Below are 19,128 nucleotides of genomic sequence, written 5' to 3' on the forward strand. Positions count from 1 at the left end.
CCTAGTCCCATCAACCTGAACCTGGACCATACCCCATCCATCCATGTCAAACCGTAAAAAGTCCTGAAATCATACTTAGGCAGTGTGGTTCAAAACTTTCATCATTTTGGAGCTAGAATTTCAATGAGGAAGCTGGAGCAGTTTAGGAGACTGGATTGCCTTTTGCAGGTATTGGAAATTTCCACGACTTCACTTACTCACTCCAAACATCGCAAGGAACACAAGTAGAAAGCATAGTCATAGAAACACCGGCAACTAGCCATCAGAACGCTCCTGACTTTGATGATTCTGCCACTAATGTAGGGAATCACAGATTGCTGGCACTTGCCCAGGGAAATTCTGTGTTTACGCATGAACTGTTAGTGTTTCCTACAAAGCAGGGTGATTGTCTGCAGTGACAGTAATTGGTACTTGATCTCCAGCCACAGCTAGAATTGAACTTCAGGGGAAAAAAATACAAGAGTGTGATATTTATGGAGCAGGTTGTCATGTGAATATTGATCGAAGCTGGATGACCAGCCAGATTAAAACTCTTTCAGGGCCAAATAAGGAAAAAGAACAAGGTTCATAAACAGCAAATAGCATGTGGCAAAGTTAACAGGTCAAGTCTGTTCTTCTTTCTGCACATTTGATCATATTTAAGCCCAATTTTTTAGCATTTTCAATGGATAGTTGTGACATCAAGAATAAAATGAAGAACAAGTCATTGTGAAATAGAAGAGACACTCCAAATGCAATATCATATTGAACGCAACAATTTACAATCAAATTCTAAACAAATCATTCACCCAGAAATGGGTACACGCCGGAAGGCACATGCTAGAAATTATTTAGTTAACTTCCTACGCTTTGTGTGCAACTATAGAAAAGCGAAAAATTTGAAATCAAAAGTCTATCTTTGCAGATTGGACTTTATGAACATCCTAAAGGTAATGACAGGTTTCAAGAGGTCAAGTATGTGATTGCAGCAGAGGTGCAGATTTGTCACTTGTAAGGGAGAAATGATGGGTTATGTTAGCACGTCTCTTCTGGACTCTTCATTTGTTTCCATACTTCCCCAGTATTTTTATATATATTACAAATTGACTGGTGCCTACAAAGATGCACTATGGCAGGAGTTCCCAACCTGGAGTCCACGGACCCCTTGCTTAATGGTATTGGTCCATGCCGGTGCACAGAAAGCCTACTTCAGTCTGAATGGAGGCCATGCACACTCGTAGGGTGAGATGGAGTACCATGACAAACTGCTGCACAGCTGCAGTCACTTATTTTGTTTTTAAATTCCATTATTCAATGAAAAAGGGGTGTTTCGAGCACCTAAAAATGGCACAGTGCAATCCAGATTCTGGCCAATGTTATTTTGGGCACACACGCCAAACATCATAACAAATGCTGGTTAACTTACACAGATTTTCCATATTTTTTCTTTTTTTAACTTTTTCCATATTTGTTACTGTTAATTGAAGATCAGAACCAACAAGCAGATAATTTTACTACTTAATAGAAGGTTAAACATATTATGTTTTAATCCCAAATATTTGATCAATTTATCACACAGATCCTTCAACTAAAAAAAGAATCACATATTCATTCTCACACAAATGACCTTCACACCTCACATTAATTGCCAAAATACCAGGCACCTTCCAAAGCTTTGTGTTGTGTGTAAATAAACCTTCATCTTTTCAAACATCATTGAATTAAATTTAGATATTGAAAGCATAAATTTAACAAAGAAACAACTATAGTTTTCTTGGTAGATTGGTTTGCTTGTTAAGTATAGTGTGCCCACCAAGTGCACAATAAGTCACCACACGATATTATAACAACCATTTTGGTTCCTCGTCTATTACTGTGAACTTTAATAGCATGCAAGGCCTTTATATATATATTACCACTACCAGACAAACATTGCAAACCTTTGCAATAAAAGCCCTAGGATAGGCCAAGCCAGGTCTGGGAGTACAGGAAGGTGGTAGAGTTTGGAAGTTTGGGAGGTGATGGCAGCACAGTGGCAAATCTGGTGGAGCTAGTGCCTCATGGCACTGAAGGCTCCAGTTCAATTTTGACCTCAGCTCCTGTCTCTGTGGAGTTTGTACAATCTCTTTATGACTGCATGGTTTCCCCCGGTCTTCCAGTTTCCTCCCACATCCCAAAGTCCATTAATTGGCCATTGTGAATTGCCCTTGATGTGTAGGTGACTGGTAGAATCTAGCAGGAAATTGATGGAATGTGGAAAGAATAAATAAAAATGGACTCAATGTAGGATTAGTACAAATGTTAGTTGATGGTGGGCACAGACACTGTGGGAAAAAAGGCCTGTTACTGTGTTGAATGACTCTCTGGTGAGAGCCTGGGCCATCAAAACACTATGAGACAGGCCACAATGAGCAGGCCTCAGGGTGACACAGTTAATCCCACTCTGATGGAAATGACATCTCTTGCACCAGAGCCACTCAGACTGTAAAGTGGCCGGTCAAATTTACAGAACAGCTCAAAAAAAACCTAGATGTCATCTCCACATTAATTACAGTGTGTAGCTTTGAAATAAGCAGCAACATGCAGTCTAATTTCAACCAGTTCAATGTTCTCAACCCCTCAGGCACGGAATATGCAGTAAACAAATGCACGTCACTGGTGATAAACACTCCACATTGCACTTGGAGGGTCACACTTGACTTTGACATGGGAAAAGTGAGTAATGCTAAGAGAATTTGCTACAGCAGTTTTCACACAACAATATGTGGATGTCTGTGTTCATTAATGAATATATGAAGCTTGTTATTTCTCAGTCCCAGAGCTGGAATCATTTTCTGCTGTTTCTCCCTTCTGGTACTCTACCACTCATTCAAGTACCATAAGCAGAGTCTCACTGACATATCATCACTCTTAGCCTTCTCAGTCCTGCTTCAGACGAGTTCTCATCCTCAGTCCCCATCTCTGAGCAGAGTTTAATGCTATCATTGTGAACTCCCTATGACCATTCTGTGAAATATCTTGTGTACATACTGTCTCAGTCATCTGATCCCAGAATTGATTACCAGGGAACCACATGAATGGAGGGATATAAACTTTGTACAGTCAGATGGGATTGGTTTACAGAGACACAAGAGATTCTGCGGACGCAGGAAATCTTGAGCAACACATGCAAAATGTTGGACAAACTCAGTAGGTCAGGCAGCATCTGTGGAGGGAAATGAGCAGTCGACGTTTCAGCCTATTGACTGTTTATTCCCATCAAATAGTTGCTGTTATGTTTTGTAACCCCAAATCTAACCGAAAGGAAAACACAAGGAGTCCGGGGATAAACATATCTACTTTGGTCCTACTTTAGTGAGGCATGCACACATGACATAGTGGCATAATGATATATGACAACAAAGAATGCTGAATGAAACAATAAATTCTGCATAAGATGTTCTCAAGCTTCCAGCTGGGTACAGGGTGTCAATTTTAACAGACGTTTTGATGACAAACTCTGCCATCTTCATCAGGGATGATGCCTGGGTATGCCTAGTCTACTGGTACATATAACCCATCCTCCATCCCTCCTGATTGGTTAGTCCTCAACTAATCAGATTTTCACATCTCATCTTGATTAAAATCGTATTCCAGCTCTTACCTAGAATGAGGCCTTCATCTTTGTCTAATTCCCGTCAGTCCATTGAGCTCATGCACACCATCAACCACCGATTTGCACTAATTCTATAATAATCCCATTTTATTTCATCTCCATGGGATCACATCCTGTTGTGGGCCAAAGGGCCTGTTCCTGTGCTGTACTATTCTGTGTTCCCTCAACCCTACTAACCCAACTTGGGGTGTCAGAGTTCAGGCGGCCTCTGTAAGAAAGTTTCTAAGTTCTTCCCATGTGCACAGGGGATTCCTGCAAGTGCTCTAGTTTCCCCCCATAGTCCAAAGATGTACCGGTTAGTAGGTTAATTGATCATTGTAAATTGTCCTAGGCTAGAGATGAAATAGTGAGTTGCTGGGCAGCACCCAGTTGGTGGGCCTGGAACCTGTTCCGCACTGTATCTCTAAATAAAATTTTTAAAAATAAATAAAACCTCAACTCCTATAGGTCATAATCTAAGCTTTGCATTAATACTTCTACAAAATGCTTTGTGAACCTTTGTTACATTAAAGCAGCCATAAATGGATTTTATTGTACTTGTAAGAACACTTTTACTTTTGCTAATTAACTTTTTTTGTTGTTAGAGCAATCATAATGAAGTAAGAACATAACTCAAAGGCATGAGTAAGTAGATAAAACTATGAATAAACTTGGTAGAATAAGAATGACTGGAAACAGAACTGTATCTCTTCAGTTTAAAAGGTGTGAACAATGAGGTGAACCACTCCAATAATTATTCACAAGCGCATCAGTAATAAGCAGTAGAAACTGAAAGACTTTTCACAAAGTACGCCCAAGGTTTAAACATACTTAACCAGATTTCCTTTTAAACTAACTTCTAACAAAAATGTGAAGACGAAGTTGGTACTACCGTCCGCCTTCCACTCAGTCAACTAGTCTACTCTACAAGGGGTACTGATGGCAAACATGTAATCATTTGGAAAGTAACTCGTATACAGTGCTGGAGGAAGAAGGGTCTCAGCCTGAAAAGTCAACTGTTTATTCATTCTCATAGATGCTGCCTGACCTGCTGAGTTCATTCAACATTTTGTGTGCTTTGCACCTACAGAATTTGTCGTGTTTATAATAATTTGTTTCATGGCTGTTCCTTGTTTGGTTACTACACCCTCTTATAATATTTATAAGTGCTGAAACAAAAAAGCAGTACAAGGTACAAGAAAGTTTGAATACAATAAAGAAAGAAAATTGTTTGAAAAGAATTACAATTGGACAATTTGAGAAAACCAAATTAAAATTTTTGCTGAGCTGAACATAGGGAAGAAATAGAAAGAAAGATCCCAGAACATCTCATGCAAGCCAACAAAGTCCCCAGTGGCCAATTCTACATTCAGAACATTAAAGATGTTTTCAATTCTCACACGCCAAGACAACTGTTTTCAACTTTGCTACTTGTATATACTTAGAAGCTGATGTCAACACTAACTTAACAAGGGACGATGATACACATGTACAACAAGCTTGATCCCTCTGCATCTGCCTTATCAGTGATCTTTCTTCATTTCAGTAATAATCTGCCATTAAATTCCTCTAAACAAAGTTTTCTCATAATTTCCCCACATTAAACTCTCTGGAATTCTCCACTCTCAAGGGAGATCACTCAATGTGTTTAAGGCGGAGATAGATATTTAAAAGATTGGGGAATTGAGGGATTTGGAGAACTGGTACAGAAGAGGAGTTGAGGCCAGTATAGTACAGGAGTGAGATATGCCAACTAGTGGAATGGTACCACAGCAACAACCTGGCACTCAACGTCAGTAAGATGAAAGAGCTGATTATGGACTTCAGGAAGGGTAAGACGAAGGAACACATACCAATCTTCATAGAGGGATCAGAAGTGGAGAGAGTGAGCAGCTTCAAGTTCCTGGGTGTCAAGATCTCTGAGGATCTAACCTGGTCCCAACATATCGATATAGTTATAAAGGAGGCAAGACGGCTATACTTTATTAGGAGTTTGAAGAGATTTGGCATGTCAACAAATACACTGAAAACGTCTATAGTTGTACCGTGGAGAGCATTCTGACAGGCTGCATCACTGTCTGGTATGGAGGGGCTACTGCACAGGACTGAAAGAGGCTGCAGGAGGTTGTAAATCTAGTCAGCTCCATTTTGGGTACTAGCCTACAAAGTACCCAGGACATCTTTAGGGACTGGTGTCTCAAAAAGGTGGTATCCATTATTAAGGACCTCCAGCACCCAGGACATGCTCTTTTCTCACTGTTACCATCAGGTAGGAGATACAGAAGCCTGAAGGCACACACTCAGCGATTCAGGAACAGCTTCTTCCCTTCTGCCATCCGATTCCTAAATGGACATTGAATCTTTGGGCATTAACTCACTTTTTAAAAATCTATTCAATATACGTAATTGATTTACTTGTTTATTTATTTTATTTATTTATTATTATTATTTTTTTCTCTCTGCTAGATTACATATTGCATTGAACTGCTGCTGCTAAGTTAACAAATTTCATGTCACATGCCGGTGATAATAAACCTGATTCTGATTCTGATCCATGATCATATTGAATGAACGACCAAGTGTGAGCGGCCTGCTCCTCCTCCTATATTTTTGTGTATCTACCAAGTATTTGCCCACTCAGTCCTTTCGTATTTGCCTTGCTCTATTCTCGCTGCTGCTCAAGATGGAGGTCCAGGTTCACACTACCAGGTTCAGGAACAGTCGTCACCATTCAACCATCAGGCTCTTGATCCAGAGTGGATAACTTCACTCAATTTCACTCAACCCAATACTAAACTGTTTCCATAACCTATAGACTCACTTTCAAGGACTTACATTCATATTTACTGCTTACTTATAGTCACCTTGTGTACAGACACTCCTGTGCCTCGTGTCACTTTACGGACATACAATCTGTATACACAAGCTATCTTATATATTGATATTTATTATGCTTTTTATTATTGTGTTCTTTATCTTATTGTGTTTTGTTTTTGTGCTACATCGGATCCAGAGTAACAATTATTTCATTCTCTTTTACGCTTATGTACTAGAGATGACATTAAACAATCTTGAACCTTATTATTATTATTTTGTTGGCTTCTTTTTTCTCTTTGTATTTGCAGTTTGTTGTCTTTTGTGCATTGGCTGTTTGTCCATCTTGTGTGTGATTTTCATTGATTCTATTATGTTTCTTTGTATTTACTGTGTACGCCCACAAGAAGATGAATCTCGGGGTTGTAAATGGTGACATATATGTACTTTGATAATAAATTTACTTTGAACTTTGAATTGACTCAACCTTTATGCATTCATCTGCAGAGTCCTATTATCCCTATTGCCTTCCTATCTATTTTTACAACACTTAGTTCTTCATTAATCCCCGCCGAAGAATGACTTTTTGATTCCTGATGATACATTGGAAGCTGCAACTACACTCAGAGAGTAATGGCAGTTAAGAAAATAAAGGCAGTTTTTTCTTTAGAAAGAAAAATGGAAAGCTACGTAGGAGAGAAAGGTTGGACTGATATTGGAGAAGGTTGCTGCATCAACACAACATCGTGCGCTCTAGTGTTCTATGTTCTATGCTCTGTTACTATCTCTAACCTAGCTTGATAATTAACTTACTGCGGTGAACAATACTACAGTGTTACTGCATTTAGTTCAGTTAGTGCAGCTATTTCACAGCTCTAAGACTCTGGGTTTGATCCTGTAACTGTCTATGTGAAATTTGCATATTCTCTATGACTATATTGGTTGCCTTTGGCTCCTTTGGCTTCCTCCCGCATCTGAATGATTTGTTAGTTGGTAGGTGAAGTGGCCACTTTGTGATGGGTGCCTGAAGAATTTGGGGGTTGGGGTGAGGTGGTGTGTTAATGGATGTGAAACAGAGAAAAGCTTATAGGTGAATGAGATTCCTTTAAGAGCTGGCATAGACTTGTTGAGCTGAATGGCCTCTTTTATAAGAGAAATATGAGAACTTGAAGGCCCAATTAATAACCTATTTATCCAATAAACTAAATTTCCTTTTACAACACAGAATTATGGTAAACAGAAGTGATCTCAATTAAAGTAACTTCCTTCCAATAAGGAATCTAGACAGCAAATTACAAACTATTTATACAATATTAGTAGCTTGCATGTCCACAAAAAGTCAACAAAATTAGTAGAGTTTGAAGGACAGACCTTATTTTTGTCATCTTTTAAACTACAATGGATGTTCGTCAGTATATTACTGCTCAACTCCCTTCAACAACAGTTACCCTGAAATTGTTTCTTTGCTTTCTCATTGATTCACACTTATATCATAATTGCAAATTTTAACCTGATTACTTGGAAGATGCACTGACCTGTTGCAAAAGTCATATTGCACACATTTTGCAAACTGCTCAAAATGTCTTTTGTTTTTACAGAGACAGTTTCAGGAACCTCTGCAGAATTTGGACTCTCAGCTGGTAGAGTTTGACTTTAGTGACATTCCCTTTCTGCATCTGTTATAAGCCACTGAACGAAGCCCAATTTTAAGAAGAAGGCGGTTTACAAGCAACCTGCTCCAAAGCCTCAACTTCCTGCCAGGATTGGTCACTTCTGCAAATCTTGCCCTCACACTATACTGTACATGGGGCAAATGAAGGAGGAAATACTTAAATTCTAGTCTGAACTTCCTTCTGAAGCTATCAATAAAATTTATTTCAAGTATGCAATGTGGGAAAGTGGTTACATTACTGTATATTTAATCTTTGCGGTGCGTCCACCACTCAGTTGGCTGGTCACACTTGCAACCCAGCTTGTTGTGCTTGTAGTCCAATCATCGCACTGTGTCTGCACCAGTAATGGCTCATTGCTCCCTAATTGGTCAATGATACCACTGTTTCCCCAGCATCACATTACTGTTCAACTATTTATCCATTTGAATTTACTCCTTATAGTTAAAATTATTCTTTCTTTCTTTTTGTATTTGCACAGTTTGGCGTTTTCTACAATCTGGTTCAATATCTAGTTGGGTGGTCGTTTGTTGATTTTCTTATGGTTATTATTCTGTAGATTTATTGAGTATGCCCTCAAGAAAATGAATCCCAGACAAGAGAAAATCTGCAGATGCTGGAAATCCAAAGCAACACACACAAAATGCTGGAGGAACTCAGCAGGCCAGGCAGCATCTATGGAAAAGAGTACAGTCAACATTTCGGGCCGAGAATCTCAGGAGTGTATATGGTGACACACATGTACTTGGAAAATAAATTTACTTTGAACTTTGAACATTCTTCATTAAGTTGGAGAGTTTCATGATATATTCTGAAACTACAGTCCCGAAACTAAATAAAGAAGTGACTCTGTGATCAGTTCAGAATGCAAAAAAAGAGGACCAAGGGATTAAGAGGAAAATAGACTATTACAGTCATCATGTAATCAATAATAATTATAAACAATTCTTTAGAGGTGCAAGGAGAAAAAGATTGACAAAGACAAATTGAAATCTCTTACAGGCAGAAATAGAACTTATAATAGGGAACAAAATTTGCAAACTAATTGAATGCATACTCTGGGTCTAACTTCACAATGGAGGAACTCAAATAAATAAACTCATAAATTTTAGGGAATCTAGAGTCTAGTAAGACAGAGGTAATGAAGGAAGTCAATATTAGTAACGAAATGGAGTTCGTTAAATTAAAAAAATTTCAGGTTAATAAACCCCCACAGCCCGATGGCTTGCATCTCAGAATACATCAGCAAGTGATCCTAAAACCAATGGCAGAATATTGGAAAGCAGTGACGGGGATCAATCAAAATCATCATGAAATTATGATTTGTATTATACTTGGCAAATTTACTGGAATTTTGAGGATATGACTAAGTAGGTTCAGAGAACAAACCAATGTGGTTTATTTAAAGCTTCTGAAGGGTTTTGATAAAACTATAAGTGATTAACATGCAGAATTAAAACATATGGGATTGGTGCTAACGTACACAAATTCATGGTCATCCACATACTTAGTATCTACGTATCTGTGCAGGGTTCACCATCTATTACAGGAATTTGGTAAACATCATGATCCACCAGATCCCTCCTCTGTGGTGTCCGTTGACTCCTGTTCGCCATGAAATGGAGTGCATTTGATGTCATGTTTTGACAAACTGAAACAATGAACCTGAAACTTGCGTGGAGAGTTAGTGTACTGTCATGGATAGAGAGATGGGTGGCAAACAGGAAAGAAAGAAGAGCAATAAGCAGGTTCTTTTCCAAGCAGCAGGCAATGGCCTGTTACACAGTACAAGGTTCAGTGCCTGCATTCTAGCTATTTACAGTGATTTAGTCAAGCAAGTTAACTGTAATATTTTAACTCTGTAGAAGCGTGAGCTATGAGGAGGATGCAGAGAGGTTCCTAAATGATTTGGGCTGGTTGAGTGAATGAACAAATGGATGGCAGATAATGTGGATAAGGTAATCATCTTCGATGGTCAAAATAGGATGATGGATTATGATCTGAGCAGCAAGCAATTAGGGGTAAGTACAGTGGCAGTTGGCAGTCCTCATGCACCAGCCAATAGAATTAAACATGCAGGTGAGGCAGGCAGATTGTTTATCAGCCTTCACAGCAAAAGGATTTGAGTATAAGAGCAAAGATTCTTGATTGGTCAGGACATGAAGGGATACAGGGAGAAGGCATGAGATTGGATCTGAGAGGAAAATTGATAATAAATTTACTTTGAACTTTGAATCAAACCTAGCTTCTTAATTTCCTCCACATGACCAAAGTCTCTCATCTCTGAAACCATTACAGTAAGTTCTTTCTGCAATTTTTCAAGCACTTTGAAAATATGATGGCTAAATTGACCAAGCATCTCCAACTGATGTTACAGCTTGACAGTACTCTAGATCTATCAATAAAGACAAGAAACCTGTACACCATTCAGTAGGCTGTTGAACTTATCTTCCTGCTGTCAAACATTTCCAGCTTCCCCACCCCTGCTATTTAATTCTCAATAAAACTCTCTCATTTTATTATACTGCCGCTCTATATTTCCCAACCCAGATGTTTATAGCGAAGTATGAAGTAATACATCTCCTGCCAGGTCTGATTGTTTTCTGTACCCTGATGTCTACTAGTCGCCTCGTTAATTACTTCTGCCTGCAATTTCTACAATGCATTGATACGTGTAGCAACCAATTTCTGTATATGCCTGCAAGTTAAAATTACTGAGGGAAAGGGGTACTGGAGCTAGATATGCAGGTGAGTGTCTAGGGAAATGGGATAGCTGTGGGTGAGTGGGAGCAGAGATAGTAGGATGGGAGTAATTTATCAGAGCTGCTGTGCTGAGGCAGAAAATGCCAAGTGTAGGGGTTTAACTAATGATTTAGGAATGTTTCACACTTAACCATAAGTCTCTGAGAGATTAAAAGTACATACTCCTGGCAGTGCTTGACAAAAGACACTATTCCTCCCTTCCACTATCCACCCCTAGATGCACTTCCCCTGTAATGCCCCAAAAGTTGTGTTACACAGCATATCTCATCATATCATGTCAAAAGCATGATAGAATGGCAAGGGTTAAGTGCCTAATCAAATTTCACAAAAGATATTGTACAATCAAATTTCAATCTAGTCACTTTCTGTAGTATATGTGAAGTGAAGGATGTATTGAAAATCTAAGGTCTTTAATATCAATATACCTTAATTCTTCAAATGTAACCTGGGTAATACTGCTATGTAATCCTGTCCAGCAGTAATCTCTGCTTTCTGTTCCTCGGTCAGTTTTGTATCTACATTCTTCCTGATTCTTTAAAGACAAGTTTCAATTTTGGTTACACATCTTTGTTCTTAGTCAAATAACACTAAAATAGGTAGTGTCGTAGAGAGTGAAGGCAGGTTATCAGGAATTACAGAGGGATTCTGTCTCACTGAGTAAGAAGGCCAAAGAATGGCAAAAGGAGTTTAATTTGTTTAACGTGATGTGTTGCATTTTTAAAAGACAATTCAAGGTAGGACTTTCTCAATGAGCAGGAGGGCCCTCTAAGAAGAGAGGGGCCTTGGAATACAAGTAGATAGTTTACTGAAAGTGGTATAGGTAAACAGGGTGGAGAAGGCAGCCATTGACACATTTGTCTTCAACAATTAGGTCTTGAGTACAGAAGATGGGATGTCATGTTGCATCTGTGCAAGGTGATGGAGAGACTACATTTGGACCATTGTGCTCAGTCTTGGTCACCCCATTAGAGGAAAGATACCATTGAGCCAGAAAGATGCAGAGGAGATTTATGAGGATGTTGCTGAGAATAAGGGACTGAGATGTGGAGCAAGATTGAGCAGGCTGAGATTTTTTCATTGCAGCATGGGAGAATGAAAGGTGATCTTAGAGGTGCATCTTTTTAACCAGGGTTGTAGAAATTGAAAACTAGAGAACATAGGTTTAGAGTGAGAGGAGAGAGATTTAATAGGAACCCAGCAGTCAAATTTTTCACCCAGAGGGATGGAATCAGCTGCCAGAGGAAGTGCTTGAGGTAGATATATTAACAACTTTTTAAAAGCACTTGGAAGAAGAGGGATACAGATGGAACCCAGGCCAACAGGACTAGCTTGGATGGGAATATTCATCAAAATGGAACATTTGGACCAAGGAATCTAATCCAGTGCTTTATGACACCATGGAAGTCCATATACACACTACATACTAGACTATCCTCAATTCCCCACCTTCATCCAAGAACACAAGTCAAGCATAAATTGTACTTAACAAATTCTGACTTGAATTAATGAAGCATATAGAAGGGAGATTGAGCCAGTGAGCCAGTCCTCATCAGAGGATCAGTGGTGGAGGGGGTCAACAACTTTAAATTCCTTGGTGTTATTATTTCGGAAGACATGCCATGGGCCCAGCATGTAAGTGCAATTATGAAGAAAGCAAGGCAGTACCTCTGCTTCCTTAGGAGTTTGCGAAAATTCGACATGTCATCTAAAACTTTGACAAACTTCTATAAATGTGTAGTGGAGAGTGTACTGACTGGCTGCATCACAGCCTGGTATGGAAACACCAATGCCCTTGTACGGAAAACCATACAAAAATTAGTGGATACGGTCCAGTCCATCGTGGGTAAAGCCCTCCCAACCATTGAGCACAGTGTTGGTGCAGGCATCCATCATCGGGGACCCCATCCACTCAGGAAGAACCTCTCCTCTCACTGCTGCCATTAGGAAGAAGGTACAGGAGCCTTAGGACTTACAGCACCTGGTTCAGAAATAGTTATTAACCCTCGACCATCAGGTTCTTGAACTAGGGGGCATAACTTTACTCAATTTCACTCCCCCCAACAGTGGATTTTCAAGGACTTTCAAGTTGGCGCAGTCTTTCATTGATTATGGTTATTATTCTAATATGGCTTTATTGAAAAAGCCCGCATGAAAATCAGAATCAGAATCAGATTTATTCTCACCGGCATGTGATGTGAAATGTGTTAACTTAGCAGCAGCAGTTCAATGCAATACATAATGTAGAAGAAAAATATAATAATAATAATTAAATCAATTACAGTATACATATATTGAATAGATTAAAAATCATGCAAAAAACAAAAATAATATATTTAAAAAGTGAGGTAGTGTCCAAGGGTTCAATGTCCATTTAGGAATCTGATGGCAGAGGGGAAGAAGCTGTTCCTGAATTGCTGAGTGTGTGCCTTCAGGCTTCTGTACCTCCTACCTGATGGTAACAGTGAGAAAAGGGCATGTCCTGGGTGCTGGAGGTCACCACCTGAGATTCTACCAACAATGTTTGTATCGTCAGCAAATTTATAGATGGTATTTGTGCTATACCTACCCACACAGTCACGTGTATAGAGAGAGTAGAGCAGTGGGCTAAGCACACACCCCTGAAATGCACCAGTGTTGATTGTCTTGGGTTGCATATGGTAACATATACTTTCATAATAAATTTACTTTGAACCTTGAGACTAAATTTACCAAATGGCATGTAACTTTGTCTAGCATTGTTTCTCCTTCAGGTAGCATGAAACTGGCACTAGATGATAGTTTACTGAATTCGCAGCCATGCTCTTGAATACCATGAGGGGTAACAATTGCGATCTGTTTGAGCGAGATTATGGATTAACTGTAACCTGTGGATCTGAATTCCAGCAAGAAATGAGAAAATTGGGAATGGGAATGTAAGACCTCAACATCCACATACTCACCTTTATTCCATACCCCATGGTATTCTTCTCAACAAGAAGCTATCAATCTCAGGCTTCAAGCGGCAGGTCAAAGATCAATTAGGTCACCATAAAAACCTAATGATTTAGATTATCTTTACTTGTGGGTCAAAAATCCACATGTAGTTTAATTCACCTTTTATAACCCCAGGAATGACTTAAATCTTCTGCAATTAATAAGCTACTTTCAACTTGGCCTTGATGCAGCTTTCCGACCTACAGAGACAGCGGCTATATTTCGTTAGGAGTTTGAGAATATTTGGCATGTCACCAAAGACACTCACAAATTTCTACAGGTGTATCGTGGAGAGCATTCTGACTGGCTGCATCACTGTCTGTATGGGGGGTGGGTGTGACTACTGTACAGGATTGAAATAAGCTGCAGAGAGTTGTAAACTTAGTCAACTCCATCATGGGCACTGGCGTCTGTAGTATTCAGGACATTTTCAATCCTCAAAAAGGTGGTGTCCATCATTAAGGATCCCCACCATGCCCTCTTCCCATTGCTACCATCAGGGAGAAGGTCGAGAAGCCTGAATGATTCAGAAACAGCTTGTTTCCCTCTGCAATCCAATTTCTGAATGGACACTGAACCCATGAACACCACCTCACTACTTTTTAATTTTTATTTTTGCACAACTTATTTAATTTAACTTTTTAATATATACATATACTTCCAGTAATTTGCAGTTTTATTTTCTCTACTATTAGGTAATGCATTGTACTGTTGCGGCAAAGTTAACAAATCTCATGTCATATGCTGGCGATGTTAAATCTGATTCTGATTCTGATCCTGACCCAAAACATCAGCAATTCCTTTGCTCCCATAGATGATGCTTGACTCACTGAGATCTAGCAGGGTTCAAACAATATAATTACCCTTTTCTTACAGTTTGCATATCATAACTGTCTTCTAATTACACTTTATCTTGGCAGGAGTTTATTTGTATTTTGGTTTAAACTAACATTAGTTCAAAGGGTAAAACAGATTAAGGATAAGCCAAAAGCCTGGCTCTGAATTCTGTTGCCTGTTTGTTTTCAAAATAAATTTCTCAGAATCTTAATGATGAAGTAAGCAAATAAATGGAATAAAGCAAAATTCTTATTTTATTAATCAGATGTTTCCATTGATCCTCCAAGAGGGCCACAGCCTTGTCATGGTTTGAAGGCTTGCGTGCCTCAGTGAACCGGAGAGCTATGCTGGCTGGAGTCAGGGCTTTGGCTCTAGGTGGGGTCATCTGTACCAAACAGGTGGTCCACCGGTCCTCCAGGTCTGGGGGTTCAACTCAGGGCTAACAACATTGACAAGTAAAGCAAAATTGTTTCAGAAACAGCAATGAAGAATCCTTCTACATCTGAGTATAAATGTATTCCTGAGTCTCCACCCAGGACGTGCATGACTGACAGTAGTGAAAACCGAGAGGAAGATACTGACACGATGAAGGAAGCCTTGAGCACCACCAGAGATAGAGGACCTTCATTGCTGCCCTAAACACCAGCAGCTTAACAGGCCGGTGCAGTTTCCACTGATGGGGATTTTTATTTGAGTTTTAGCTAATCCTACTAAATCACTTTAGCACTAAACTGAATAGATGCAACACTACCATTCAACAATGTACAAATGGGTAGTTTATGTGTAGTTCTAATGCACTCCAATTCTTGCAAACCTTTCCTTATGTAACTAGCTTATATCTGCATCTCAGTGATGGCAACCTTGCCGCCAAATCAAAAGATTGTAGGGTTAAGATTTCAGCTCTCAGTCCAGGCCAAGAGCTCAGCCCAGCACAGAGATGTGATGCCTAACAATGCTGTTGTTACACTACAAATCCTCCCATGTGGATACAAAATTCTTCATGATGATAGCTCAATGAGCTGTGAGTTCTTCACTGTGGCTACACAATATTTATCCCTAAATGGAAATATGAAAAAGTTAAGTGTTTATTAGTATACAACACAAACTATCACAACTCTCTCAAGAAATGTTTCAAGAAATATTTCAGTAGCTGCAGAGTGTTTTGATACGTGTCTGAAGAATAGAAAAGGTAGTGTATAAACACTGGGCTCTCTTCTATGCATTTCAGGGTACATTTATCACATTGTCTGTCATCATTCAAAACAAGGTGTAACCAATTCAGAACAGTAATTAGTGACAGACAATAACTGCTGGTCTTAACAGTAACATTCACATCCCAACCCTGAACCCCCAAGTCCAGGTCAACAATATATCGATTATAGAAAGATCCTCTATTCATAGAGAACTCCAAATAAAGTAAAAACAACATTTAGTAAAAATGCTGGAAGTTTGTGGTAAAACCAGAAAATTATTATTCCCAATTTACTGAGATCAGTAGAGATTTTTCTTTTAAATTTTGTTTTACTGTTTTCAAATTTAAGAAAATATTTTGTTGTCAAAAACAGCAATGCATCTTTCCTCATCATACAGCACAGAAATGGAGGCGTCATCCCAATTTCTCCATACCAAGCAAGATGCCTACCCAAGCAAGCCCAATGCACACCTTTGGAATTAATCCCTCCAAACCTTACCTATCCCAGCATTTGTCAAAATGACTTTTACACTTCTAACACTGGTATACTTACCATCCACTTCCCTCTAAAATTTAAATACTTCCCCCTCACCTTAAACCTATGACCTTTAGTCTAAGACTCCCTACCCTGGGAAGAGTACTATATCTAGCTTATCTATACCCCTCATGATTTTATAAACCTCTGTAAGGTCATCCCTCAGTCTCTTTCACTCTGGGGAAAACAGTCCCAGCCTGTCCAATCTCTTCTTGTTGCTCAACCCCTCCTGTCCTGGCAACATTCCTCTTAATCTTTTCTAACTTAATTTCATCCTTTTTTTCTTTTTTTATTTTGTATTTGCAAAGTTTGTTGTCTTTTGCACATTGGTTGTTTGTCTGTCCTGTTGGGTGTGGTCATTCATTGATTCTATCATGGTTCTTGGATTTTCTGTGTCTGTCCTCAAGAAAATGAATGAAATAGGATGTATATGGTGACATATATGTACTTTAATAATACATTTACTTTGAACATTGAACTACAAGTCGACCCTCTCTGAAATACTGTGCACATTCTGCTTTATGACAGAAAAATAAGAACAATGCATTTGATATTTTAATAACATCTGTAAAAAGTTTTCACACAACTAGGAAATTTTTAAAAATTGTCAAATCAAAAATGCAACTTCAGATAGGGACCAATATGTTGTGTATAAATGTATATTCATATATAAATTAAAATACATTCTTGTTCCTTTTAACAATCTCTGGAATGTACTCAATTCAAAATACAAATTAAGTTGTAACATTTCCATGTTCCAGTTATCTAGCATTCATTCTTTATGTGCTGTGTTGTATGACGTGGGCGATCATGGTCTTTTGACCATGATTGTTCTTGTCAATTTTTTCTACAGAAGTGGTTTACCATTGATTTCTTCTGGGCAGTGTCTCTACAAGGCGAGTGACCCCAGCCATTATCAATGCTCTTCAGAGATTGTCTGCCTGGCGTTAGTGGTCACATAACCAGGACTTGTGATATGCACCAGCTACTCATACTACCATCCACCACCTACTCCTTTGGCTTTACATGACCCTGAATGGGGGCCTAAGCAGGTGCTACACCTTGCCCAAGGGTGACCTGCAGGCTAGCGGAGGGACGGAGCGCCTTACACCTCCTTTGGTAGAGACGTATCTCCACCCTGTCACCCTTACATTGAGTAATTCAAATAGCAGCGAATTTCAGGATTAAAATATAGGAACGTGTGTGAAATTGAACCAAGTTAAACTTCTGTTGTGGAGATTATTGCACACAGATGCACAGATGTGCATTATGATCTCCACAGCAGCTCCTGCACCAGAGAAGACTCTGTTACACACACACACACACACACACACACACACACACACACACACACACACACACACACACACACACACACACACACACACACACACACACACACACACACACACACACACTTCTCACCTGCCGGGGCTTTCTCAGAGACCTGTCTCTGAGTTCCAGTTTCAGGCTCTGCTGGCGATGTAACCCTGCCGGCTGGATCCCGCCTGTTGTCCGGTGGCTGAGAAGGTTTCTGCAGTCTGACGTGAAGAGTAGAAACGTAATTCATTGCTTTCTCGCTTTCTCTCTCTAGTTCACAATTCAATCATCTTTATCCCCATCCAGTTCAACTTCTTCTAAGATACGTTTCAAACACTGTCTTGTCAGAACTCATCCCCGCAAATGAAGCCGATCAATATTTTAATATTCCGCCTCCACTACGGGAAACGCATTGGCTCTCTGTATCTGATCTTGCGTATTTACAAGTGCCGAAGCTCGGCTTTTATTCGCAGCTTTGGCCAGGCTCCAGGAGAGTCCTCACGATCTTGAAAAGACAGACGTGTGATCGCACAGTGAACAACACATCCGATCGGGAAACTCCTCCAACATGGATCTCTGTCAAAATCTAACGTATGCGTGACCCATGCTTTTAAAAACAAAGGTCAGAGCAGTTTCTGCCAGTAATCCGATTAAATAGCGATTTGTGTGCGATAAAAAACCTTTCAGCATTGTAACAAGCTACTGGTTGTGTTCAAACCGACCATTCTCTATGAATGGCTGATTTGTACATCGGATACAAGGCTGGCGCACAGTCCCAGTGTACACGTGAGGCCCCAATAACTGAAATGCAGGCAAGAAACTTATAAATGCAGAGCAATGCAGAAGTACCCAATGATGGGACATATTTTTCATTCGGATATTTATTTGTTACTTTTCACGTTTCATAGTCATTTGGACAACTAACACTGATGCAAGCCTCCACAAAACCGAACCTGTCCCCCTCCCAAAGTGATAGCACCACCACCCAGTAAGCATTGAGCACCATTGATGAGATCATTTGTCATTCATGATCCTAATGTGGTGGGGAAGGCAGAAGGTTCTCCAAGGCAGCCCACTCATTACACTCTCCTAGCTTCCATCTGCCACAGAGATGGTGGATCTGGTTCTCCAACATGTATTTAACCTCCAGGACTTCCCTCCTTACATTATGTCAGACTGGAGTCCACAATTCATCTCCTGCTTCTGGCGAGACCTCTGCTCCCTCCTCCTCACCTCAGCGCGTTTGTCCTCTGGCTATCATACACAGACCAATGGACAGTCGGAAAGAGCCAATCAGCAAGGGGAGAAGTTGTTGCGATGCTTCGCTGCCTCTAACCCTTCCATGTGGAAGAAGTATCTGCTCTGGGCTGAGCTGTCCCACAATCTACACTCCTCCTCTGCCACAGGTATG

General features: G+C 39.7%; 1 protein-coding gene across 1 annotated transcript in view; it reads right to left on the reverse strand.

Moving 5' to 3' along the window:
• The window catches only part of LOC140741041 (myosin light chain kinase, smooth muscle-like), a 72,072-nt gene extending 53,646 nt beyond the window's left edge, over positions 1-18,426 (reverse strand). Inside the window, exon 1 of the mRNA XM_073070699.1 lies at positions 17,823-18,426. Coding sequence (XP_072926800.1) covers positions 17,823-17,967 — 145 coding nt within the window. The 5' untranslated portion in view covers positions 17,968-18,426. The remainder of the gene's footprint in view (positions 1-17,822) is intronic.
• Between the last annotated feature and the right edge of the window lie 702 nt (positions 18,427-19,128).

Source organism: Hemitrygon akajei, chromosome 18 (assembly GCF_048418815.1).
Source record: "Hemitrygon akajei chromosome 18, sHemAka1.3, whole genome shotgun sequence".
NCBI lineage: Eukaryota > Metazoa > Chordata > Chondrichthyes > Myliobatiformes > Dasyatidae > Hemitrygon > Hemitrygon akajei.